This window comes from Pteronotus mesoamericanus, unplaced genomic scaffold (genome assembly GCF_021234165.1).
Source record: "Pteronotus mesoamericanus isolate MK-2021 breed Mesoamerican mustached bat unplaced genomic scaffold, CSHL_Meso_final scaffold_651, whole genome shotgun sequence".
NCBI lineage: Eukaryota > Metazoa > Chordata > Mammalia > Chiroptera > Mormoopidae > Pteronotus > Pteronotus mesoamericanus.
The window spans coordinates 21,794,031-21,819,467 of record NW_026555325.1 but is presented as its reverse complement, the minus strand read 5'-3'; the positions used below and the strand labels follow the sequence as shown (position 1 = coordinate 21,819,467).

At 34.8% G+C, this 25,437-nt stretch overlaps 1 protein-coding gene across 1 annotated transcript in view; it reads left to right on the top strand.

Moving 5' to 3' along the window:
• The window catches only part of WDSUB1 (WD repeat, sterile alpha motif and U-box domain containing 1), a 68,490-nt gene that overhangs the window by 14,011 nt on the left and 29,042 nt on the right, over window positions 1-25,437 (top strand). Inside the window, exons 5-10 of the mRNA XM_054562427.1 lie at window positions 3,197-3,290; window positions 10,177-10,210; window positions 11,512-11,552; window positions 11,633-11,739; window positions 12,446-12,625; window positions 18,273-18,413. Coding sequence (XP_054418402.1) covers window positions 3,197-3,290; window positions 10,177-10,210; window positions 11,512-11,552; window positions 11,633-11,739; window positions 12,446-12,625; window positions 18,273-18,413 — 597 coding nt within the window. The remainder of the gene's footprint in view (window positions 1-3,196; window positions 3,291-10,176; window positions 10,211-11,511; window positions 11,553-11,632; window positions 11,740-12,445; window positions 12,626-18,272; window positions 18,414-25,437) is intronic.

Sequence of the window (25,437 nt, the reverse complement as noted above, 5' to 3'; positions counted from 1 at the left end):
TTTGTTTTTAAGTTCTCTTGTTTCCTGATCATCTTTGTTTGCTCTTTAGCCTCCTTGTTTGTTTGTTTACCCTAATCTTTTTTATATCGTTATCTAAAGCAAATGTCTGGTGGTCCTTCGTATTCCATTTATGTTTAAGTATTAAACAGTGGACTCTGGCCAGGTTGCTCAGGTGGTTAGAGCCTGGGATCAACGCCAAGGTTGCAGTTGATTCCAGGTTAGGGCTCATAAAAGAATCAACCACTGAATAAGTAAGTAGAAAAACAATTTGATGTTTGTCTATCTGTTTGTCTCTCCCTCCTCCTCTCTTGCTCTCTCAAAAAAAAAAAAAAAAAATTAGACAATGATAAGGTGTTTAGAAGCCTTGTGCAAATGGTGGCTTGTTGTTGCTGTCTTCCCTTTAGAATAAGGGCCGGGGTTGGGGCTTAGAGAATGTAGGTGTTCTGTACTCGGGAACTGCCCTGGGCTCCCCTGGCAGTTATTTTCCTTAGAGATATTTTGCCTGGGGGAAAACATCTGGCTTTCAAGCAACATGCTATGGCTGGGTCAGGGAAGGACTGGAAGAAGACAGTGTTTTATAAACAAATGTTTAGTTACTTTTAGTATTTCCAGGTCTACATTTGTGCCATTCAGACTTTGCTTTTCTGCGGCTGTTAATAGTCCCTAATCTTTTCGGGTTTCCTAGGGCAGATTAGCTTTCTCTTGGAATTCTGGGCTGTTAGTCCTCTAAACTACCTCATCAATCAATTTGCTTTCTGCCTTCTCCAAACTGGTTTCAGTTTCTGGTTTGCTGATGTCCCCTTTCTGTTCTCTTCATTGATGTGAATTTATATCTTAATGAATTCCTATACTATCATTTTAATTGAAACTCTGAAATAAATATATGGTCAATTGGCCATCTTGCTTCAGATGCCTAAAAATATTCTTATTATCTAAGAAACCTCAGGTATATCTCAGACTACGTGTTGTTGTTCATAACTGTCAAAGATAAAATGGGACACTAGTTAAAGTGGTAAGGACAGATTTTAATCAGTAATAGACTACTGCAATAGTCTATTGCAAAAAGTCTATTGGAAAAGAGTCCAGCATGCGCTGAACTCAACTTCAGGTTATACAGAGGTGACTGAGCGTTTTAAAGGAAGAATGAGAGAATAATGGGGCATGTAAGGAGGGGCTCTGTAGAGTCAAGGAAGGGAAAACTTACAGAAAGCAGGAAGAGGGTGGGCTTGGTATACTGAAACCTATCTGGGTTTGCGAAGTGGAACTTAACGGAATTTAGGCTCCTACCTTCCCTCGGAGCCTGGGAGTCAGCAGCCCTATCTTCAGGTGTTGGCTGAAACAAAGAGCAACATTTATTTGACAGCTTTGAATTTTTTCAGGCAGGCACTTTAAGAGGGCTGGGGTCATCCTGAGGATGCAGCCTTGAGCGCTTAGAAACTATGTTGCAGTCTTTACAGGCCAAGGTCAAGGCCTAGTGGAGAAGAGGGCTCAGAAGAGCCTGGCAGAGTTTGGTAAGGGAGTGAATCTTTGTCGTTATACTAGTGTACAGAGAAGGGCCTATTGTCAGGAAATAGATGCATTTCTTTCTTGTGGAAACTTTGTTAATTTACTGTGTATTATGTTAGACTTAGTCATTCTTCTTATGTGTTCAGTTACTTGCTGATGAGAGTAAGAGTTCCTTTACTTTTCTGGTCTATCCTAACTTCCTCTGCTCCTATCAAGGTAGAGTTCTTATAGAAACCATGACTACAGTCATATGTAGATGTTCTGAACACAGTATATTTTTAATAACTTCTTCAAAAGTGAAGATTTTCATACATTGTCTGGAAAATGTGTCTTTACAGTGACTCTTTAAAAACATACAAAACAGTTTACAGAAGGGCAGTAAAAGCATTTTGATGAAGTATTTATTATCACTTGTACCTAATTTTAATTGGGGGATAGATAGGCGTATGGATCTTATATTTGAGAATATAATCTTTTCTTAATGGTCATTGCAAATTTTTTGGTCTTCATTTGGTTGGCAGCTTAACATTTTTGTTCTGTTTGATTGATAATGCCTATGTACTGATCTGTATGTTCCACACTGTACTTTTAATGGTCACGCCTGTTCTCCCAGATAAAAATGTGGTTTTTTCCTATTTTGGGTAGAAATAAAACATTTTTAATAATAATTAAAAACAAATATGCATTTTCCTATTTGTTGACACTTGCTCTAATTTTTTTTTATTTAGTTAAATGCTTTCCATCTTAAGAGCCATTAACACTTCAAAAAAGTTTTTATTAGGTCTAAGAAAATAATAGATTTCACTTAGTTCCTTGTCCCTGCAGACCTGTTTTTTTAAATAATTATTTTTATTGGTTGTCACTAAAATATATTGAATTCCCTTGGTTTACCTTTAAAATAGTTGTGATAGTCCTTTTCAAGTGCTTATAGGAGAAAAGCATAAGAAGTATTTTTGTGTTACCATACTTGATAGGAGTATTATAAGATATATTGGAATTATTAGATGTATAAATTACCATTGATAATTTTTTATTGATGAAATGAGAAATATTTTCTTAATATCAAATTTTTTAAAACTATAGGTACTTCATTCTTTTTTAGGGTATTAGGGCAATTGGTATATGTTTATTATTAAATAAAATGCATAACATATGTTAAAAATTAAATACCAAGATTATAATATAGTTTAAATTATATATATATTTTTAAAGATTTTATTTATTTATTTTTAGAGAGAGGGGAAAGGGAGAAAGAGAGGGGGAGAATCACTGATATGCAAGAGATACAGTGATCAGTTGCATCTCTCACGCCCCCAACTGGGGACCTTGCACAGAACCCAGGCATGTGCCCTGACTGGGAATTGAACTAGCAACTTTTCAATTTGCAGGCCAGCACTCAATCTACTGAGCCACACTAGCCAAAGCTAAATTTTTTATTTTTAAAAAATTTGATAATTACAACAACATCCTGTCTAGTGCTTGCTGAGCACACTCATTTTCTTTACCCATTATTGAACTTTTGAAACCACTTAATCATACTCTACATTCCAATGCCTGAGTTGCGTAAGGATTTTTTCATTTGTGTCCTTTAGGCCCTCAAAAGTTTATCGAGTAAGTATAAGAGCTTTGACTGAAGAAGGAATTTTAAGCAAGATCAGCTTGCTAATTTTTCTCACCTTATTATTTGCAGGTTTTGAGGTAAAATATAAAAGCACACTGAGCGGGCACTGTGCTCCTGTTCTGGCGTGTGCTTTTTCTCATAATGGGCAGCTGCTAGTCTCAGGGTAAGCAATTTAGTTTAATTTCCTTCAAACCACTTTGATATGAAATAGAACAGGCATACAGAAAAGTATGTAACACATCAAAGAATAGCTTGATAAATTATTGTTGTACAAACCTGTAACCACTACTCAGGTCAAGAAATAGAACATTGCTGGTTCTGTCCAGAAGTCTTCCCCTTGCAAGCGCCTCTTTCTGATGACAGCACCTTGGGACGTAAGCAATATTGCTTCTTTCTTTTAAGCTGGTATAAAACAAATCATACAATGTGAATTATTTTATATCTGGCTGCTTTAACTCAACATTATGTTTGTGACATTGATTCATATTTATACATATAGCTGTGGTTTATTGATTTTCCTTGCTGTGTAATAGTCCATTGCATGTATGTACTATAATTTATTCATATTAACGTTGATGAGCATATGAATTATTTCAGTTGGGGAGTATTACAATAATAATTATATGAACATTTCTGTATCTCCTGGTGCTAATAATCATGTATTTCTGTAGGATAAATACATAGGCATGGAATTGATGGGTCATAAAATAGTTGGATTTCAACTTTGACATGTAACACCAAATTATTTTCCAAATGGTTGAATATACTTACAGCAGGGTTATTTCACATCCTAGCCTATACTTGGTATTATGGGTCTTTTTAATTTTAGCTATTCTGATGGATGTGAAGTATTATCTTACTATGGCTTTTAATTTGCATTTCCCCAAAACACTGAGGTTAGAACCATTTCAAAATTTTATTGGTCATATGTAGTTCCTCTTTTGTGAAGTGCCCATTCAAGTTTCTTGCCTATTTTTCTTCTGGATTATCTTTTTCTTATTGCTTTGTTGTTAAATATATATGTGCTTCCTGTATCTCTATATATGAGCCATTTATTGGTTATATGTGTTGCAAATATCTTTTCCTAGCCTGTGGATTTGCCTTTTTACAGTTTATAATTTTAGTAGTTAGTTTCTTTATGTTCTGAGGTCATGAAGATACTTTCCTGTATTATCTTCTAAAACTTCCTTTGTTGTTCCTCAAACTTGATTTGTGCGTCTGATGTATGATAGGAATCCAGTTTCATTTCTTTCCATATGGATGTCCAGTCATCAAGAACTATGTATTGAAAAACCCACTTTGTTATGCTGACTTGTCATTGACCACATATGTGTGGGTCTGATTCTCAGCCTGTTATTCTATTCTATTTTCCTGTTTATGTATCCTTGCTTTAATGCCATTCTATCTTTCTAAGGCTTTATATTTTGGTTATTCCCGGCTTTTGACACTTCCATGTAAATTTTAGCATTAGCTTTTCAAATTGTCTCCAATTATCCCCTCTGCACATATCTGTTTGGGTTTTGAATGGGATTATATTGAATCTGACAAATTTGGGAAGAGTTGATTTTTTTTTATGATATTGAGTCTTCTAATGGATGAAGATGGGCTATTTTTCCATTTGTCTTGATTTCTTTTAATAATTGTCTTCCATATAGATATTTTCCTCATCTCCTGTTAGATTTATTTCTAAGTACTTAATTTTCTGTTGCTATTATAAAAGATATGGCTAGTAAAGAGAAATATATAAGGAAAGGTAATGAGTTTCTCTACAAACATTCGAATTTTGGATTTTTTATGTACAAAATTTTATTGTACATTAATGGTGGTTTTTGTCTCTTCCTTTCTAATCTTTATACCTTAGATTTCTTCTATGCCTTGCTGAACTGGATAATGCTACCAGGAAAATGGAAATAGAGATAAAAGCCATCAGTGTCTGAGTGACGTTGTTTTACGTTTTTGAAAATCTCTTCAATATCTTGGATTAGCAGAAGATACATAGATTCTCACATCTGCATCACACTTTCCATTAGCTTTGAGCGCTAGGATGGCATCACACCTCCATCTTGCTCCACATCTCTCCTCTAGTAACTCTCCTCTAACCCCTTACAATTTGTCTTTTGTTCCACCCCACCTTTCTTGATCCAACCGGACCAAACCAATACTGTATGTATTAGCTTCTATTCAAGCAGGAAGAGTCAATCTTTATAATTCAAATAGAGGCTGCCTTTTCCTATAAATTCTCAGTTCTTAGGATTCCTTGGAAACCAGTTTTAAAATGTCCATCATTGTAGTAGTTTTGAGAGTTCAGTGAATAACACCCTCTTCTTGAGAACCAGCGAGAGAAACACAGGACAGAGAGACTGGATGACTGTTAATGAGACTGTGGAGCTGTCCCTGACTTGCTCACCTGCTCTCAGGCAGCATGGCCCACTGCAGACCTGCCATGCAGGCGCCTGTCAGAAAAAAGAGAAAATCTGGAAGGGGCTGAGGCCACGTGGCTGAGGCCACGTGGCTGAGTGTTTTCCCCCAGACTTTTCAGTCATCTTGTTTTTCTTTTTTTCCTCTTTCTTTTCTGCTAAGCAGAACAAGAGAGGCCAAAAATTTTATTCCAGAAGGGATAGGAAGTAAATATCCCCTTCTCCTCTCAACAAGATGCTTGTTTACTTTAAAAAAAATCTTTATATTTTTTCCACTGCCATTTAGTCCCCCTATACTTTTATCCATTTTATAAATGTGGATGATAGATTGTCATGAATTAGGACTGTCATGAATAAATAAATTGTCATTAATTAGGAGTGGCTTCAATAAACAACCCTCTCTTGCTCAGTAATGACTAACAAAAGAAGGCTTAAGACCACCTTTCCAAAACTCAAGTCATATTTCCTCTCGCTTTACAACACTGTTAACAATCCTGTTGGACAAGTTAGTTCATGAGTAGCTGAAGAGTACATGCTACAATTTATACTATGGAAGGTTATTAGATATTACATTGCTTGAAATTAGATGTCTTATGAAAGCTTTAGTGAAATTTGAATACCCATGCCATCTGCTTTTTTTAGGCTAAAATTGTTAGGATATGTGTCTGTTATAAATCACATTTAATATATTCTTGGGGGTTGATGGTCTCGGAAGTGTAAAATCCAAAAATGTAGGATTTAGGATAACATAGAAATGAGTTTTGTTTTGTTTTTAATTGTTTACTGTGTTTTTCTCCATTACCATTTAGTCCCCTTCACCACCACCCCGCCCCCCCACAATCACCACACTGACCGTGTCCAAGTCCATGGTCCTTTTTCCTTCTTATTCAATCCCTCCACCCCCTAACCTTCTCCCCACCCTACAAGCTGTCATCCTGCTCGCTCTCTCTGCATCTGTCTCTACTTTTCTTGTTAGTTTGTTCATCAGATTCTGCATATGAGTGAACTTATATTGTACTTGTCTGTCTCTGACTGGCTTATTTCACGTAACATGATGTTCTCCAGGTCCATCCATACTGTCACAAAGGGTAAAATTTTCTTCTTTTTTTATGGCCAATAAGTATTCCATTGTGTAAGTCTCCCAAAGTTGTTTTATTCACTCATCTACTGTTTTATTCACTCATCTACTGATGGACACTTGGGCTGCTTCCATATCTTGGCGATTATAAATAATGCTGCCATGAACATAGGGGTGCTTATGTTTTTTTGAATTAGTGTTTTGGGTTCCTTCGGATATAGTCCCAGAAGTGGGATTGCTGGGTCAAAAGGCAGATCCGTTTTTAATTTTTTGAAGTATTTCCATACTGCTTTCCATGGTGGCTGCCCCAATCTGCATTCTACCAACAGTACAAAAGGGTTCTCCTTTCTCCACATCCTTGCCGGAACTTGTCTGTTGATATATTGATGATAGCCATTTTGACAGATGTGAGGTGATATTTTATTGTGGTTTTAATTTGCGTTTCTCTGATGATTAGTGACGTTGAGCATCTTTTCATGTCTGTTGGCCCTCTGTACGTCCTCTTTGGAATAGAAGTGTCTATTCAAGTCCTTTGCCCATTTTTTAATTGGATTGGGTTTTGTTTTCTTTTCTGGTATTGAGTTTTGTAAGTTCTTTGTAAATTTTGGGTATTAACCCTTTATCAGCTATACGGCAATTATTTTTTCCCATTCTTTGGGTTGTTTTGTTTTCTTTTTATTTTGCTGATGTTTTCCTTTGCTGTGCAAAAACTTTTTAGTTTGATGTAGTCCCGTTTGTCTGTTTTTTCTTTTGTTTCCCTTGCCTGGGGAGATATAGCTGATCAAATATTGCTACAAGCAATGTCAGAGATTTTGCTGCCTCTATTTTCTTCTACAATTTTTATGGTTTTGGGTCTAATATGTCTTTAATCCATTTTGAATTTATTATTGTGTGTGGTATAAGAAGATGGACTAGTTTCATTTTCCTGCATGTATCTGTCCAATTTTCCCACCACCATTTATTGAAGAAACTATCTTTAGCTCATTGTATATGCTTGCTTCTGCTGTCAAATATTAATTGACTATAAAGGTGTGGGTTTATTTCCGAGCTCTCTATTCTGTTCCATTGATCTATGTGTCTATTTTTATACCAGTACCATGCTGTTTTGATTACTGTGGCCTTATAATATAGTTTGGTATAGATAGTGTGATTCCTCCAACATTGTTCTTCTTTCTCACGTCTCTTTGGAGAAATGTCTGTTCAGGTCCTCTGCCCATTTTTTAAATTGGATTCTTTGTTTTTTTGGTGGTGTTATATGAATTCCTTATATATTTTGGCTATTAACCCCTTATTGGATGTGTCATTGGTGAATATCTTCTTCCATTCAGTAGGTTGTCTTTTTGTTTTGTTGATGATTTCCTCTGCTGTGTGAAAACTTTTTAGTTTCCTGTAGTCCCATTTATTTTTTTTTCTTTTGTTTTCTTTGCCTGTGGAGACATATCCAAAAAAAATAGGGTGTGGCACAAATAAAGCCCTTTTCTTATTACAAAGTCTTTTATTACAAAACCATAGACATGTAATTCTCCAGCATTATATTGTCACACTCAAGCACACCATGTGACATTTTAGGTGAAATACTCAAATTAAAACTATAAATTGTTACATCCATGTTATTACCCTACCCACCACACTCAAACAGGCCTTATTTCTGCTGGACCCTGTATATGGCCGGAAGTGACGTCAGAGAGTTTACCGCTTATTCTAGGAGTTTTATGGTATCAGGTCTTAATTCCAGCCTTTAAGAATTAGAGTTTATTCTTGTAGTTCATGTAAGAAAGTGATCCAGTTTTATTCTTTTTTACATATATGTCTAGTTTCCCAGCACTATTTATTAAAGAGACTCTTTACCCCATTTTATAGCCTTGTCTTCTTTGTCATAGATTAATTGACCATGCAGAGATTGGTTTATATCTGGCCTGTCTCTTCTGTTTCATTAATTTCTCTATCTTTTTTTATGTGAGTACCATATTGATTACTCTAGTCTTGTATTATAGTTTGATATCACATAGCGTGATGCCTCCAACTTTGTTCTTCTTTCTCAGGATCTCTCTTCCTATGTGGGGCCTTTTGTGGTTCCATATAAATTTTAGGATTATTTGTTCTAGTTCTGTGAAAAATGACATTGGTATTTCCATAGAGATTGCACTGAATCTGTAGACTGCTTTGGGTAGTATGGATAATGTTAATTCTTCCTGTCCATGCGCATGGCATTTGTTTGGCCTTATTGATTACTCTTTTCATGTGAACTCTTGCTTGTTGTTCTAATTTCTGTCTTCCCAACACAATGCTTATAAGATTACTAATGATAATCAAGCACCTCAAGTGATATATCATTAGGATGAATTGATTTTAATTGTACTAGTGGTGCTCTCTGAAATTGGAATTTTCTTTTAGTTCTCTTTTTTAGGATGCTCAGAAGTAATGGAGTTTTCTTTAAGAATTTTAGATATCCCAGTAATAATACTTGGTAGTTTGCAGGATTTAAGACTCAGTAAGAATGTCTATAAATTATGTCTAGCGTGTACATATTCATGTAATGTTAGCTGCAAATGATTTCTTAATGTGGTTTGGCTGGAATTTAACACTTAGTGCTATAACTATTTTTTTGACATCCAGAATATATTTGTATGATTCCCATTTTCTTATATTTTATTTTATATGTGAATATTTTAAGTATAATTCTTATTTTGAATATATGATAAAGATTCCGTAGTCAAGATGCATTGTCAACGCTGAACAGTTTAATAAACAAGCAGTTTTTAAGTCTTATTGAAAGGAATTTAAAGGCTCTTGTAGGTATGACTCCTGTGGTTAGACTATAATCAGCTAACTTTTAATATAAATACAAATACTCTTAAAGTTGTACAGAGGGTAGTAACACTTGTGTCGTTATGTTTTCTTGCCTTGCAACATGTATCATGGTGGTATAAATACCATTTCCAAAGGGGGGAAATATCATGTAGAAGCATGTTTATCTGCTATTTTTATTATGTACTTTGTTATATAGTATTGCACTTTTTTGTTTGATTTTTTTCCACCACTAGAATAATCCTAGCTGGTTGTTTTTACTTTTTTATGCCACTAACCAAAACAATGTAGAGTTCACATCGAGTTTAGAATTATAATTTTCAAAAATGAGTCACAATCAAGACATACACATTGATTAGTAATTAAGGCACAGCCATATCAATGATAAAGAACAATGCTATCTGAAACAGAAACCAAGTAGCAAATAAAAGCTTTTTCTTGCAGTGGTTTTTCCCTTTGAGTTACTAACTTGATGGGATTGCCCCTTATTTATACATCACAAATGCTTATTCTCTTTATGGCTACATAGTATAAATAGCACATACTAGTGTTTAATAAAGTTTATAATTTTCTGATAAATTTCAAATATGGCGTGTTGTTTTTTGAATATGAAAAAGTGCCTTCTAAGTGTTTGTGTATGAATATCTCAGTCTTTTTTTAAAAAGTTATTTAAATGAATTTAAAATACTAATTAAATAAATGCTATATGTTATAGAACTTTTCACTCATTTTTTTTTTCTTTTTAGATCAGTGGATAAGTTTGTCATAGTGTATGATATTGTAAGTATTTCAAAATCTTGTGTGTGTGATCTGTGTAAAAGTGTGTTTGTTTATTAGGCCTCTGAACTTCAAGTTTAGTTAGACAAGATTAAAAAATGTGTACCTTTTTTTTGTTTGCTTATGGTACCCAAGAATATAATACAAACATTTTCAGAGATGCTGAAATAGTTATGCAAGTAAGGTATTTGTTCTGGGAGAAGTTCTTAAATATTTCAATAATGATTTGAAGATGGACAAATATTTAATCTCATCAAAAAACCCCACAGATTTAAAGAGCACTGATATCCAAAATATCACTTTATATCACTTTTTCTTAAAGTTTTACACCAGGTTTTCATAACAACAAAGGATAAATGCTTACCCCAGGTTATGTGAAAGTGGCTTTCCACTGTTAGAGCCTTGGCTAGATTTAGAGACCAGCCTAAGGAAGAGTAGGCTATAATGGTTTTGGAAAAATGGGAGCTTTTGGTATGAACCATGTGAATAAAGACCAGGTTGCATGATATGAAGAAAAGTGAATTATTTACATATAGTGAAGATGTAGTTAATGAAAATATTCTACAAGAGAGGTCAGTATTGAGGAAAGACTTTTAATGATCAAGTTCAGGCTGTAGCTATGCCAGCAAATGAATTGGAGACACAAATACTAATCAAAGTATAATGGTGCAAGCAAGGAAGTAAGTAGTCCTCCTCATAGAAGTTCAAATTAGTAAGAGTTCTGGCAGGAAGTGGGAAAGAATGCTCACATGAGATAAAGTAGATCCTTAAAAATTTTGATGAAATTGTCATGAGATTTTACATTTGCAAAAACAATTATAATGTTAAACTTTCCCATGAAGTATGTATATAAGTCTGTTTTGTACAACTAGATGCCAGATGACCAGCTATGTGTACTCAGAATCTAAGTGACTAATTTCTACTCACTGGTCCTGCAATGGGTACATGTCAAATGCCATAGCAAAAATACAAATTATTTCATGTAATAGATGTTTAGGTCACTATTAGTAAGTTCAAACAAATCAGCAGAAACCAAGAGTACACAAAAAAATTTCCCTAGAAATTTCTGGGAAAGTGGTTGTAGACAACAATGCTCATAATTAAGAAAGAGTGAAACAAGTATCTGATATTATTATTAGGTATAGGTTCTATTCTTTGTTCATTGAGTGAAGTTTCAACCTATATTAGTGACTAATAATAATAAGATACATAGAGTATATAAATAATTTATGACAAACAAGTTTTTATTAGTAACTTGTGCCTGAGTAAATGTAAAGCTGTTTTGTTTTTTTTTTTCCCTCCAGAATACTGAGAATATCCTTCACACGTTGACTCAGCACACTAGGTCTGAACTTAATCCCACTTTGTACTAATATAATTAAAAAATTAGTCTGAGGATACATAATACTTGTTTTTATTAACTAGGTATGTCACAACTTGTGCCTTTGCACCCAGTATGCTTTTACTTGCTACTGGTTCTATGGACAAAACAGTGAACATCTGGCAATTTGACCCGGAAACATTCTGCCAAGGTTAGTAAGGACAACATATTTAAACTCAGTTCAACCCTCTTCACCATTAAAATCATAAATTCAGTATCTTTGATAAATTATTAACATTGCTTTTCTCAGTATAAAGTATATATCCATATTTGATAAAATTTTAAAATAATTTTAGAGAAGACAGTGTTAAAGTAGTTGACCTATGTTAAAACTGTTGATAAATAGTTTGGGTGCACATTCATGTATATCACACTTCCCAGAATTTTGTAAGCTAATTGTTTATACTTCACACTTAGTTTTTTCAGATAAATATAGCCTGTGAACAAAACAGAAATTATAGTTCTATTTTATTGGTTTTATTTTTGACCCCATCAAGCAACATTGACACATAATTTAAGAGTTTTTTTAATTACTGTCAGAATTAACCAAATAGTGGTGCTGACATGCAGATGATAGAGCCAAAAGAATTATTTTGCTGATAAGAATTTTATATAGTAAAGAAAAATTGTTTTTATTCAGTAAAAAAGGTTCCAAAATAGTATTTAATGTATTAAATAATACTTTAATTATACGTGCTATTTGATTTTCTGAAATTTTTTAAAGGGATGTTAAAGTAGTAAAACACAGATTTAAGGACAAAGTGAGAATGCTTATAAAGGAAACAGTTTTTATTTTGTTTCTAGTTATTTTACTTGCCTTTGTGTTTCTGGGTTTTTTTGGTTGGTTTGTTTTTAAGCAAGGAGCACAGAAGATCAACGGAAGCCGTTTACTGAGGATTGGTCCGAAGATGATGTCTCAACATGGCTTTGTGCACAAGACTTAAGAGACCTTGTTGGTGTTTTCAAAATGAATAACATTGATGGGAAAGAATTGTTGAATCTTACAAAAGAAAGTCTGGCTGATGATTTGAAAATTGGTAAGATTAGTGAAAGATTATGTCCTTGTACAGGACAATGTATTTTTATTAGATTATGGCAGTGATTTTCAACCTTTTTCATCTCATGGCACACATAAACTAATTACTAAAATTTTGTGGCACACCAGAAATTGTATTATATTTTTTGTTGATCTGACAAAAAATAGGTATAATTTTGATTCAGTCACACTGTATAGCTGCTGTTGTGTTGGCTGTTGTCACTTTTTCATTTGACAGTCTAAGGGAAAAGAGTTCAGTGCCCCTGAATAAATAGTCAGGTATTGCATGTTTTAAAAATTCTTGTGGCAGGCTAATGTGCCACAACACACCATCTGAAAATTGCTGGGTTATGGGAAATAAACATTTAGGTAACTAAAGCCACCGTGCAACTATAATTTTGGGGGTGGTGGCTGGGTGGAAAAGATGAAGGGATTAAGCAAAAAAAAAAAAAGCCAAACAAACCCCACTTTAGGGACCGACAATGGTATGGTGATTGCCATATGGAAAGGGGGTGGGAGAAGCAGGAGAGCGTAAAGGGGGATAAATGGTGATGGAAGGAGACTTGACATGGGGTGGGGACTTGACAGTACAGTGTACAGATGTTGCAGAATTGTAGCCCTGAAACCTATATAATTTTATTAGCCAGTGTCACCCCAATAAATTCAATTAAAAAAATATGGTCGTTGCATGGGAGGGGGTTGGGGGTATGGGTAAAAAGGTGAAGGGATTAAGAAGCACAAATTGGTAGTTACAGAATAGTCATGGGGATATAAAGTACAGCACAGGGAATAGAGTAGCCAAAGAACATATATGCAGGACCCATGGACATGGACAATGATGTAGGGATTGCCTGAGGGAGTGGGGGGCTGCGTGGAGGAAAATTTGAGACAACTGTAATAGCATAAACAATAAAATATAATTAAAATAAAAAAATTTTAAAACACATTTTAAAATTTGAGATATAATTACATACAATAAAATTCACCCTTTAATAAGTGGTTTTTAGTATATTTATGGAGTTGTACAACTACCACCACTATCTAAGTTCGAACATTTTTATCACTTCGAAAAGGAACTCCACATCTATTAGTAGTCGCTCCTTATTCCTCTAGGCCCTGGCAACTACAAATCTACTTTCTGTCTCTGAGATTTTACTTATTCTTGACATTTCATACAAATGGAATCATACAACATGCAGACCTTTGTGTCTGGTCTCTCTTACTTGGCAGGTTTTCAAGGTTTATCCGTGTTGTAGTATATGTTAGTACTTCAGTTCTTTTCATGACAGAATAACATTCCATTGTATAAATTTCTCACTTTTTGCTCACCCATTCGTCAATTGATCAAATTTAGATTGTTTCAGTTTTTTAGCTACTGTGAATAATGCTGCTAGCAACATGATGCACAGGTTCTTGAGTGGGCACCCGTTTGCAGTTTTCTCAGATGTATAATTAGCAATGGAATTGGTAGGTCTAATGGTAACTCTGCTTACATTTGAGGAACTGCCAAACTATTTGCCAAAACATCTGTGCTATTTTATTTACTTTCTTACTAACAATGCAGGTGGATTCCAATTTTTCCATGTTATCAACAGGTTTGCTTTTTAAGTTACAGCGATCCTAGTGCTTTCTCATTGTGGTTTTAATATGCATTTTTATGGTGATTAATGTGCTTGTTGGTCATTTGTGTATCTCCTTTGGAGAAATGTCTATTCAGATCCTTTGCCCATATAAAAAAAACTAGGTTGTCTTTTTATTGAATTGTTTATATATAAAATTGGATACAAGATTATTATCAAATATAAGATTTGTAAATATTTTTTTCCTTTACAAAAGTTTTAAATTTTGATTAAGTCCAATTTTTGTTTTTGTTCTTTTGTTGCATGTGCTGTAGATGTAATATCTGAAAAGCCATTGCTTAATCCCAAGTCTCAAAGATTTATACCTATGTTTTCTTCTATGACTTTTATAGTTTTAGCTCTTAGATTTAAGTGTGTGATCAATTTTTGACTTAATTTTTGTAAATGGTATAAAGTAGGGATTCAGCTTCATTCTTTTACATGTGGATATCTAGCTGTCCCGGCCCCATTTGTTGAAAAGTCTGTTCTTTCCCCTTTTAATTATTTTGGTACCTTGCTTGAAAATCAATTGACCTTAAATGTGAGGGTTTATTTCTGCACTCTCAGTTCTATTTCATTGATTTATTTGTCATTATACTAGTACCACACTGTTTTAATTACTGTGGATTTGTAGTAAGTTTTGAAATGTAAAAATGTGTTGTTCTTTTTTGTTTTGTTGTAGTTTTTGTTTCTCAAGCTTGGTTTTGCTACTCTGGGTCCCTTGCATTTCCCTATGAATTTTATGCAAAATTTCAATTTCTGCAAAATTTTAATCTGCGAAAAAAGAAAAAGCCACCTGATATTCACAGGGATTATACTGAATTTGTAGATCAACTTGAGGATTATTGTCATCCTAACAATATTAAATTTTCCAGTCCATAAGCACAGGATATTTTTCTCTTTATTCCAGTCTTTTTAAATTTCTTTCAACAATGTTCTGTAATTTTAAGTGTTCAAGTCATGTGTAAAATTCAGTGGTTTTTAGTTTGTACACCACTACCTAATTTCAGAACATGTTGGCCCCCTTAAAGAAGCCCAATGTCTTCTCTTCCTAGCCCTTGGCAATCACTAATCTATTTTTTTTGTCTCTCTGGGTTTGCCTATTTTTGACATTTTTTGTAAGTGGAACCATACAATATATGGCCTTTCCTGTCTGGCATCCTTTATTTATTTAACACAATGCTTTCAGCGTTCATCCATGTTTTTGTGTGTCTAAGTACTTCATTCCTTTTTATGGACGAATAATACTCCATTGTATGGCTATGGCTATACCACATTTTGTTTATCCGTTCATCACTTGATGGACATCACTTGCATTTACCTAATGGTGTGGAGCATCTTTTCAACTGCTTATTGGCCATTTGTATATATCTTCCCTAGAGAAATGTCTTTTTGGATCTTGGCCCTTTTTAAATTGGTTTATTTGTCTTTTTATTGTCGAGTTGTAAGAATTGTTTATGTATTCCGGATACTAGATCTTTATCAAAAACAGTTTGAAGTCTTAGTATCATGTTCTAATAAACATAATAACCAGACAACTATTATCAATATTCTATAGTAAAACCTTAATTAATCAGAAAGCGTAAGAAATAGGATAGTCATAGTGGGATTGTTAATCAAGAGTCAAATAACAATGTTTGTTATAGAAAACCATTTTCAAGTATAGTGTACTTTCCTTATGTATTAAAGATTGCATGTGAGCCTATTTAAATCTCTTGGAGGGTTGTGGCCATGTAAGAAATTAACAGAATGCTGATTTTGTGAAGATAGTCAGGCCTAGATGGTTTTGTACCCGGGCCATACTGTGAAAGTTATTTTTAATATCTTACTTGCTTTATAGTTTACTTTTTCTTCTTGAAAGTAGATAATACAGTGTAGTTTTCTTAAGTTCTGGTGAATTTAATATCTCTATCAGGTGATTTCTCGATACTCTCACAGAAAAATCTTAACAGTACCTTTTATGTAGAAACATTTGACAATGTAAAATAATAATTTTGGATTTCAAAAACCAATGTTTGAAAACACAAGAGAGGCATAGTAAAAATTCAGTAATAGAATTCTATTTTGATAGCCAGATAAATAAAGAATAAGAAATTCTTACAGGATTCAGTGACATGAAACAGTCTTTGAAGGATGAGTCTCAGGTTTAGTAGTTAAAATTATTTTAAAGTTTAGTGAAATAAGTTTTGAAAGTATCAGGCCCGAACCAAAATTGAAATACAATTTAAATAAGTTACGCGGTGATCTAATAGCTGAATTAGGAAAATCATTATTAGGAATGGAGACCAAAATGTTGCATATTCTCTAGTAAATAAGGAATCTGCTTTGTGTTTGTGTTTTAAGATTTGGAAAGTTAGCAAATTCAACAGATTAAACTCAGACACAAGAAAAAATAAATGAAATTAAACAATAAAGCTCCCACATGATTTTAATGAACAGCCGAAGTTGAGACTTCTGATCTGTTTAGAGGACCCCAGATGGCTTGTGAAATTCATTAGAACTGCCATTGTAATTTTAGAGTTCAGCAAATTAATGAACTTCTTCCCCTGTCTCCTAGGTATGTTTTTATATACATAAATGTGTTCTCATATATCAAACAAAACATAACAAGTAACATTAATGTCCAGTCATTTTAACACATTTTCTTTTTCTCATCTGATTTGTTGGAAAAAATCTTTAGTAAATGGAAAGCTGCAAAATAAAAATAAAAACTAAAAAATTGTTTAACAATCCTCAACTTGGTTTCAGTGAATTACATAAGAAAGAAGTCACAGGAAAGCAGGGAGCAGTCCCCAAGAGGCAGGGCAGCTGCTAGGTTGACTGCCACACTTCCTTAGATGTGGTCAAGGAATCCAGATAGATTTAAACAGCTATGGCGCAGCAGCAGCATGAGCTTCACGTTCAGATTGATTCCCCTTTCCCCCTAAGCCTTTTGGGGTCAATTTATGTTTGTGTCATAACTGAGGAAACTTAAGCCCTCACCCACTTACCCCCTCCAATCTTATAAGGGAATTGCTAGCAAACCAGCCTAAGAGGAAGCTGTCTTTTTACTTACCTAGAAACAAATCTAACCTCTGCCTGGAGTCCCGGGAGACATCATATTTAGCTTCCAAGGATGTTTGCAAGCAGGAAGAAAGCTGATACGGCTTTTTGTGGGAACTATTGGGCTTTCTGAAATGTAATTCTCTTCTACCCACAACATTCTACCTTCACCTGAAGTAGAACTGTCAGATTGTTCTAAACATGTAAACAGCTAGTAACACTAAACTTCCTAAAATTAAAAATTAAGAATTTTTAAAACTCGAAAGGAAAAATACAAATGAATGAAACTTATATGTACAATCTTAGACAAATGAACTTCATTTATGATTGTTTCATATGAGAATTAACAAATACACCGTTTCATAAAGTTTAAAAACATAAGATGGAATTTTTACATTTTTAAGATGAACATCTTTAAAATTTATGTTTACAAAAGTTTTTGTATAAATAACCATTAATAATGAGCATTTTCTGATTTTCTGACATATATTATTGTTCAGCAATCTAAAATTCTTGAGGAACTTTCAGAATCTAAGGTTATTTAGAATAAACATCCTATTGCCCTGGCTGGTGTGGCTCAGTGGACTGAGTGCCAGCCTGTGAACCAAAAAGTCACTGGTTTGATTCCCAGTCAGGGCATATGCCTGACTTATGGGCCAGGTCCCCAGTTGGGAGCGTGCAAGAGGCAACCCATCAATGTATCTCTCTCATACATCAATGTTTCTTTCCCTCTGTTACTCTCTCCCTTCCCCTTGCTCTAAAAATAAATACAGTCTTTTTTAAAAAAGAATAAATAATCTATTGCTGATTTATATTAACTACACAGTACTCTATACTACAGAAATTCATGAAAGAAGTTATAAAGAAACAGTTTGATGTGGTAAGCAGTATATTTGAAGATTTTTGCTTATAGTAGATAAAATCTTCCTCTACTTGCATAAAGGTCACCAGCTGTTCTCCAGTCCTAACAGAATAATTTCTTTTTAGAATCTTTAGGGCTGCGTAGTAAAGTTCTGAGAAAAATCGAAGACCTCAGGACAAAAGTGAAAACCCTTTCTTCTGAAATTCCTGATGAATTTATATGTCCAATCACTAGGGAGCTCATGCAAGATCCTGTCATCGCATCAGGTATGTGAAATTCTGTTCTCAGGTTGAGGGCATACTGTGTGTTAAGTGAATAAATAATGTAGACAGTTCACAGAAGTTTGTTTGATGTGGAAAAATTTCAAAATTCCTCTTTCATTCCTTGTAAGTAGTTGTCTTTTGTTTTCTTAAACTCATGAGATCAGAGGTGAGCTATTATTGAACACTGTGTATTAATAAAATTGGATGGAGTAGGTTTGGATAAGATGTGAGACAAAAGGAATAAGTTTTACAAGCTTTGCTTAAACTTGTGAAATGTGTAATTACTAGAATGTAAAGTTAAAATATTGTTTTTTTAGGAGAGATGGCTGAGATCTTTTATGTTTATTTTGTCTATCATGAATTTGAACAACCTTACAAAATAAGAATTTAAAAATTATAAAGTTGCATCATTCCACATTAATTTCTGGTCTTTGTCAATAAACATACATACTTTACATACTTGTAATCAGTGATTCCACATTATATTTTTAAATTCTGTGTAAAAACATTATTATAAACATATTTCTGAATAACGACTTAGTCTACATAATTTTCAGTTTTAATAACTATTCCATTGTGGCTCTATGCTACATTTTGTTTGAATCTTCTACTATTTGGGGTAAGTATGAGTTTGCACATCTTTGTATGGTAAATAGCATTGCGTACCTTGGTACTCCTTTCTTTCTGTTGTTACCATCGCTTAGGGTTACTTTCATGGCATGTGTGCCCTAAAACAACATTAGCCAATCAAAGAATACATGAACGTGGAAAAGAACAGTCTTGATAGTTTTTGTTAAATTTGTTATTAGATTGTTTCCTGGAAAAAGTTTAAGTACTACCAGCAATATATTTTAAGTGTACCTGTTTTTCCAGTTTTTGTGATCCTTGAATTTTATAGCTCTATGTTGGTGAGTTTAATGGTTGTTTGGATTTGTATTCCTTATATTGCAAGGAAGGCGCTATATTGTTCTTTTCTTTTTTTCCTAGTATCTTTAACTGCCTCATTATTTTTAAGAATTGAATTTATTAGGGTAACATTGGTTAATAACATTATGTAAGTTTTCAGGTTCTACCGTACAACATCTGTATGTTGCATTGTGTGTTCACCACCCAGAGTCTAGTCTCCTTCTGTCACCACGTATTTGGTCCCCTTTCCCTCTGGTAACTGCCATATGTTGTCTGTGTCTGTAAGTTTTTATTTTCTTTTGTTTGTTCTTTGCTTTCTGTTTTATACCCCATATGTGAGTGAAATCATATGGTTCTTGTCCTTTTCCATCTGACAAATTTCACTTATTTCACTTATCATGACACTCTCAATATCCATTCATTACTTTTTATGACTGCGCAGTATTCCATTGTGTGTGTATGTGTGTGTGTGTGTGTGTGTGTGTGTATACCATGTCTTCTTTATCCAGTCATCTGACAAAGGACACTTAAATTGTTTCTATAACTCGGCTATCATGAATAATGCAGCAATCAGCATAGGAGTATGTATATCATTTAAGAATAAGTGTTTGGACTTTGAGGGTAAGATACCCAGAAGAGGGATTGCTGGGCCATATGGTAGTTCTATTCTTAATTTTTTGAGGAACATCCATACTGTTTTCCATAGAGGCTGCACCTATTTAACAGTAGTGTACAAGGGTTCTCTTTTTGCCACAGCCTCTCCAACACTTGTTAATTTTCTCTTACTGATAAATAGCCATTCTAACAGGTGTTAGATGTATATCATTGTGGTTTTGATTTGCATTTACCTTATAGTCAGTGAGGTTGAGCATCTTTTTATCTATCTGTTGTCCATCTGTATGTCTTCTTGGGAAAAGTGCCTGTTCTGGTCCTCTGTCCATTTTTTAATGGAATTGTTTGGGGTTTTATTTGTTGTTAACTTCTATGAATTCTCTGTATATTTTGGAGGTATTGTTTGCAAATATATTCTCCCATTTTATTGGTTACCCTTTTGTTGGTTTCGTTTGCTGTGCACTTTTATTTTTTAAATTTTTTGAGAAGCTTTTATTTCAATATAGTCCCACTTGTCTATTTTTGCTTTTATTTCCCTTGCATTTAGGGTCAAGTTCACAAAAACCACTTTGAGACCAAGAACCATGTTTACTGCCTATATTTTCTTTTACTTATTTTATTTTTTCAGGTCTTATGCTTAAGTCTTCAATGCCAGGGGTGTCCAACCCTGGGGTTGAGGGCTGGTTCCCCAGTAGGGGTTACTCAGGAGGGAACCACACATTGACGTTTCTCTCCCTCTTTTTCTCCCTCCTTTCCCTCTCTATAAAAATAAGTAAATAAATAAAATATTTTTAAAAATTTATTTTAGAAAAAGATTTCTTATCTTTAGTCTTGGATAATGTAATTATGATGTTCCTTGGTGTGTGCTTCCTTGGGTCCAACTTCTTTGGGACTCTCTGACTTTTCTGGATCTCCTGGAGGTCTATTTCCTTGGCCAGATTAGGGAAGTTCCCCTTCATTATTTTTTCAAGTAAATTTTCAATTTCTTGTTCTTCCTCTTCTCCTTCTGGCACTTCTATGATTTGGATGCCGGATTGTTTAAAGCATTCCCAGAGGTTCCAAAGCCTCTCCTCATTTTTTTTTTAAATTCTTTCTTCTCATTCTGTTCTATTCAAAAGTTTATTTCTTTCTTCTGCTCCAAAGCATTGATTCGAGTCCTAGTTTCCTTCCCTTCACTGTTGGTTCCCTGCATATTTTTCTTTATTTCACTTTGTATAGCCGTCGCTTTTTCCTCTCTTTTCCGACCATACTAAACCATTTCTGTGTGCATCCTGATTATCAGTGTGTTGTACTCTGATTATCAGTGTGTTGTATCCTGATTATCAGTGTGTTGTACTCTGCATCTGATAGGTTGACTCTCTCCTGGTAGCTTAGTTCTATTTTTGGAGCTTTGATCTGTTTTTTTCATTTGGGCCGCATTTCTTTGTCTCAGCGTGCCTGTTACGTTGTAAGGGGTGGAGCCTTAGGTATTTGCCAGGGCGGGGCAACCCATGTTGCTGCGTTGTGATGCTGTATGTGGCGGAGGGGTCACAGAGGGAACATGCCGTTTGCTTGGCTCAGCTGGCTTTCAGTCCCTTTCCCCACTACCCACAAGAAGATTGGGCCCTTCTGGTGTTGATTCCTGGTGGGTGGGTTTGTGTACATTCTAGGACCCTGTGGATCCCTCCAATGGACTCTCCTGTGAGGCTGGGAGTTTCTCTCACTGCTGCAACCCCCATGGAATTTTACTGCCAGGGGTTTTGAGGCTTTCTTTCCCTTCAATAGAACCCTGGGTTGCACAGTCTGTCTCGCTCCCGAGTTGTTCCTCCCAGTTTATCTGCATGCAAATGTGGGACCACCCAGTCTGCCAGCTGCTGCCTTGCCCAGTCCTCCAGTGGCTGCCATCCTCACCACCCCGGCTGCCTGTCTCTGTCCCCCCTACCAGTCTGGATGAATGTTTCTTAACTACTTACAGACAGTTTGATTTTCTGGCAGTTGTGGTTGTATTTTGTTTTTAAATGTGTTGCTGTCCTTCTTTTGGTTGTGTGAGAAGGTAAAGTATATCTACCTATACCTCCATGTTGGCCAGAAGTGAATTGATGATTTTTTGGTTCTATTTCTTTGATAAATGCCATTGGGATTTTTATGGGAATTGCATTAGATCTGTATATTGCTTTAGGTAATATGACTATTTTAACTATCTTAATTTTTCCAATCCACAAACATAGAATATCCTTTCATTTCTTTGTTTTCAGTTTCTCTCACCAGTTTTCCTGTAGTTTTCAGTGTATCGGTCCTTCAGTTGTGTTGTTAAGGTTATTCCTGTATTTTACCCTTTTTGTTGCAGTTGCACGTGGGATTGTTTTCTTCATTTCTTTTTCCATTAGTTCATTCTTAATATATAGGAATGCAACATATTTTCGTACATTGATTTCATATCCTGCAACTTTACTATATTTGTTTTTCTTTTTAATAGTCTTTTGATGGAGTCTTCAGGATTTTCTATGTATAGAATTGTTAACTGTGGAGTTGGACCTCTGTCATTGAGTTTGGCTAAGAAAAAATTCAGAGCCAAGAACTCTAACACAATAGTTTATTTAGAAAGTCACAGAGGTAGAAGAAGTGAGCCAGCTGAGCAGCATGGGCTCAGGAAACAAGATACAGAGGCAAAAGAAAGGCACCTGGAGCTTAAGAGAAAGAAAGCAAAGATAATGCACCCAAGAGAAGAAGAAGGCGAAAGGCATGCTCTACAAAGAGCATACCTGAAGAAATGGGTGGGGGAAAATATGGGCATGGGGGGGGGGAGAGAGAGAGAGAGGAGAGAGAGAGCCTAAAAGAACAAGGGGGAAAAGGTACAGACTGGCTGGAGAGTGAGTGTGCACTGGGTCCTTTGTCTTAAGGGTTTTTATCTGTTTTCCAAAAGTGGGGATTTTAGGGAAGATGTCAGGTGAGAATCTCAGTAGAATATTCATCGGCTTTCCAGATGTGTCCTTTTAAGGTCATGGTCTCTAGTGATCGGTCAGCACTAGAGTAAGGGGTGATTAGTCATTGCATCCTGATGTCAGCCATGACGTCACTTCGTTTGGTTTTGCTGCTTTTCTGGGTCTGGAGGTGAAACGCAACTGAGGCCTAGATGTTATCCCTAGTTTGACGAAAACTGTGTCTGCGGTCAACATCCCTGAGGCTTTGTTCCTAAGATTATTTGATGCTGATCATTGTTCTGAGGGCTTAATGCTTAAGGGAGTGATCATGCAAGAGCTTGTATGGGAGTCATATGAGACTATTCTCTAGCCCCCTTGTTCATCATCTAAGGGGGTCCAAACTTCATGAGAAGCTACATGTTATGGATGGAAAGGCCACCCTGGGCATAAGGTCCTAGCCTATAATACTTGTTTTTCCCAGTTTTACCTGTTGCTGGGCACCAGGGTAACATTCTGAACACCTTGGTGACATTCTGTACTTGGCCTATGTTCCTGCTCTGCTCATGCCTAACTACCTACTTTATCAGAATCATGTCATCTGAAAATAGCGACAGTTTCACTTTTTCATTCCCAATTTAGGTGCCTTTTAGTTCTTTCTCTTGCCTCTTGCCTGATTCCTCACACTAGGACTTCCAGAACTATGTTGAATAACATTGGTGAGAGTGAGCATCCTTGTCTTGCTTCTGATCTTAGAGGGAAAGCTTTCAGTTTTTCACCACTGAGTGTGATAATTACTGAGGGTTTGTCATATATGATTTTATTAAATTGAGATACTTTCCTTCTATATCCATTTTATTGGGAGCCATAATCATAAATGGGTGTTATATCTGGTCAAACGTTTTCCTGCATCTATTGATATGATCATGATTTTTAATTTTTATGTTGTTAGTGTGGTTTATCACATTAACTGATTTGCATGTGTTGAACCATTCTTGGGTCTCTAGAATGTACACCACTTAAATTGTATTATGTTTTTAACATGTTATTGCATTTACTTTGCTTAGTATTTTGTTGAGGGTTTTTGCCTCTATGCTAATCAGAGATCTTGGTCTATAATTTGTGTGTGATATATTTGTGTGTCTGTTGTTGTCCTTGCCTGATTTTGGTATCAGGATAATGTTGGCCTCATAAAATGAGTTAGGAAGTAGTCCCTCTTCTTAAATTTTTTGGAAGACTTTGAGAAGATTAGGTATTAAATCTTTGAATGTTCAGTAGAATTTACCAGTGAAGCCATTGGGTCCTGGACTTTTGTTTTTTGGGAGTGTTTTGATTGTACTTTCAATTTCCTGACTGTTGGTCAGTCTATTTAGGTTTTCCAATTCTTTATGACTCAGTCTAGGAAGGTTATATATTTCTAAAAGTTTTTCTGTTTCTTCCAGGTTATCAAATTTAGTGGCTTATGGCCATTCATAGTATTCTTATATAATCCTTTGGGTTTCTGTGGTGTCTGTTGTAACTCCTTTTTCATTTCTGATTTCATTTATTCGAGTCTTTTCCCTTTTTTCCTTAATGAGCCTAGTCAGAGTTTTGTCAACTTTATTTCTCTTTTCAAAGAACCAGCTCTTTGTTTCATTAATTTTTGTCTATTGTCCTTTTGTTCTCTATTACGTTTTTTCCTGCTCTAAATTTTATTATTGTCTTGTTTCTGCCAACTTTGAGCTTTTTAATTTTTTTCTAGTTTTTTAAGATGAAAATTTAGATTGTTTATTTGAGATTTTTCTTGTTTCTTGAGGTAGGCCTGGAATGCAATAAAATTTCCTATTAGTACCATGTTTGCTGTATCCCTCAAAGTTTGATTTGTTGTATTGTTATTTTCATTTTTTTCTATGTACCTTTTGATCTCTTATTTCTTCTTTGACATTATGGTTCAGTAGCACATTGTTTAATCTGTACATATTTGTGGTTTTTTCAACTTTTTTCTCATAGTTAATTTCCAATTAAATACCATTGTAGTTGGAAAATAAGCTTGTATGATTAAAATCTTAAATTTATTGAGAGTAGTTTTGTGCCTCAACATATGGTCTGTCCTTCAGAATGTTCCATATGCACTTGAGAAAAAATTGTATATTCTGTCATCTTGGGATATAAATCTCTGTAAATATCAATTATGTTTATTTGGTCTAATGTGTTATTTTTGGCTGATATTTCTTCATTAATTTTCTGTTTGGTTGCTCTCTTCATTGCTGTCAGTGAGTTATTTACATCTACGATAATTGTATTTTTGACAGTTTCTCCCTTTAGCTCTATTAATAATTGTTTTATGTATTTTAATATTCTCATATCGGGTGCATATATATTAATAAATGTTATGTGTTTTTGATGAGTTGTCTCCTTTAGCATTATACAATGTCCATCTTTGTCACTTGTTACCTTTTTTATCTTGAAATCTATTTTGTCTGATATAAGTATCATCTTCCACCCCTTCACTTTGAGTCTGTGCTTGTAGCTGAGATGGGTCTCCTGAAGGTGACATATACTTAGTTGGGTCTTGTTTTTTTAATTCATCCCTCTACTGTGTGCCTTTTAATTGGTGAGTTCAGTTCATTTAC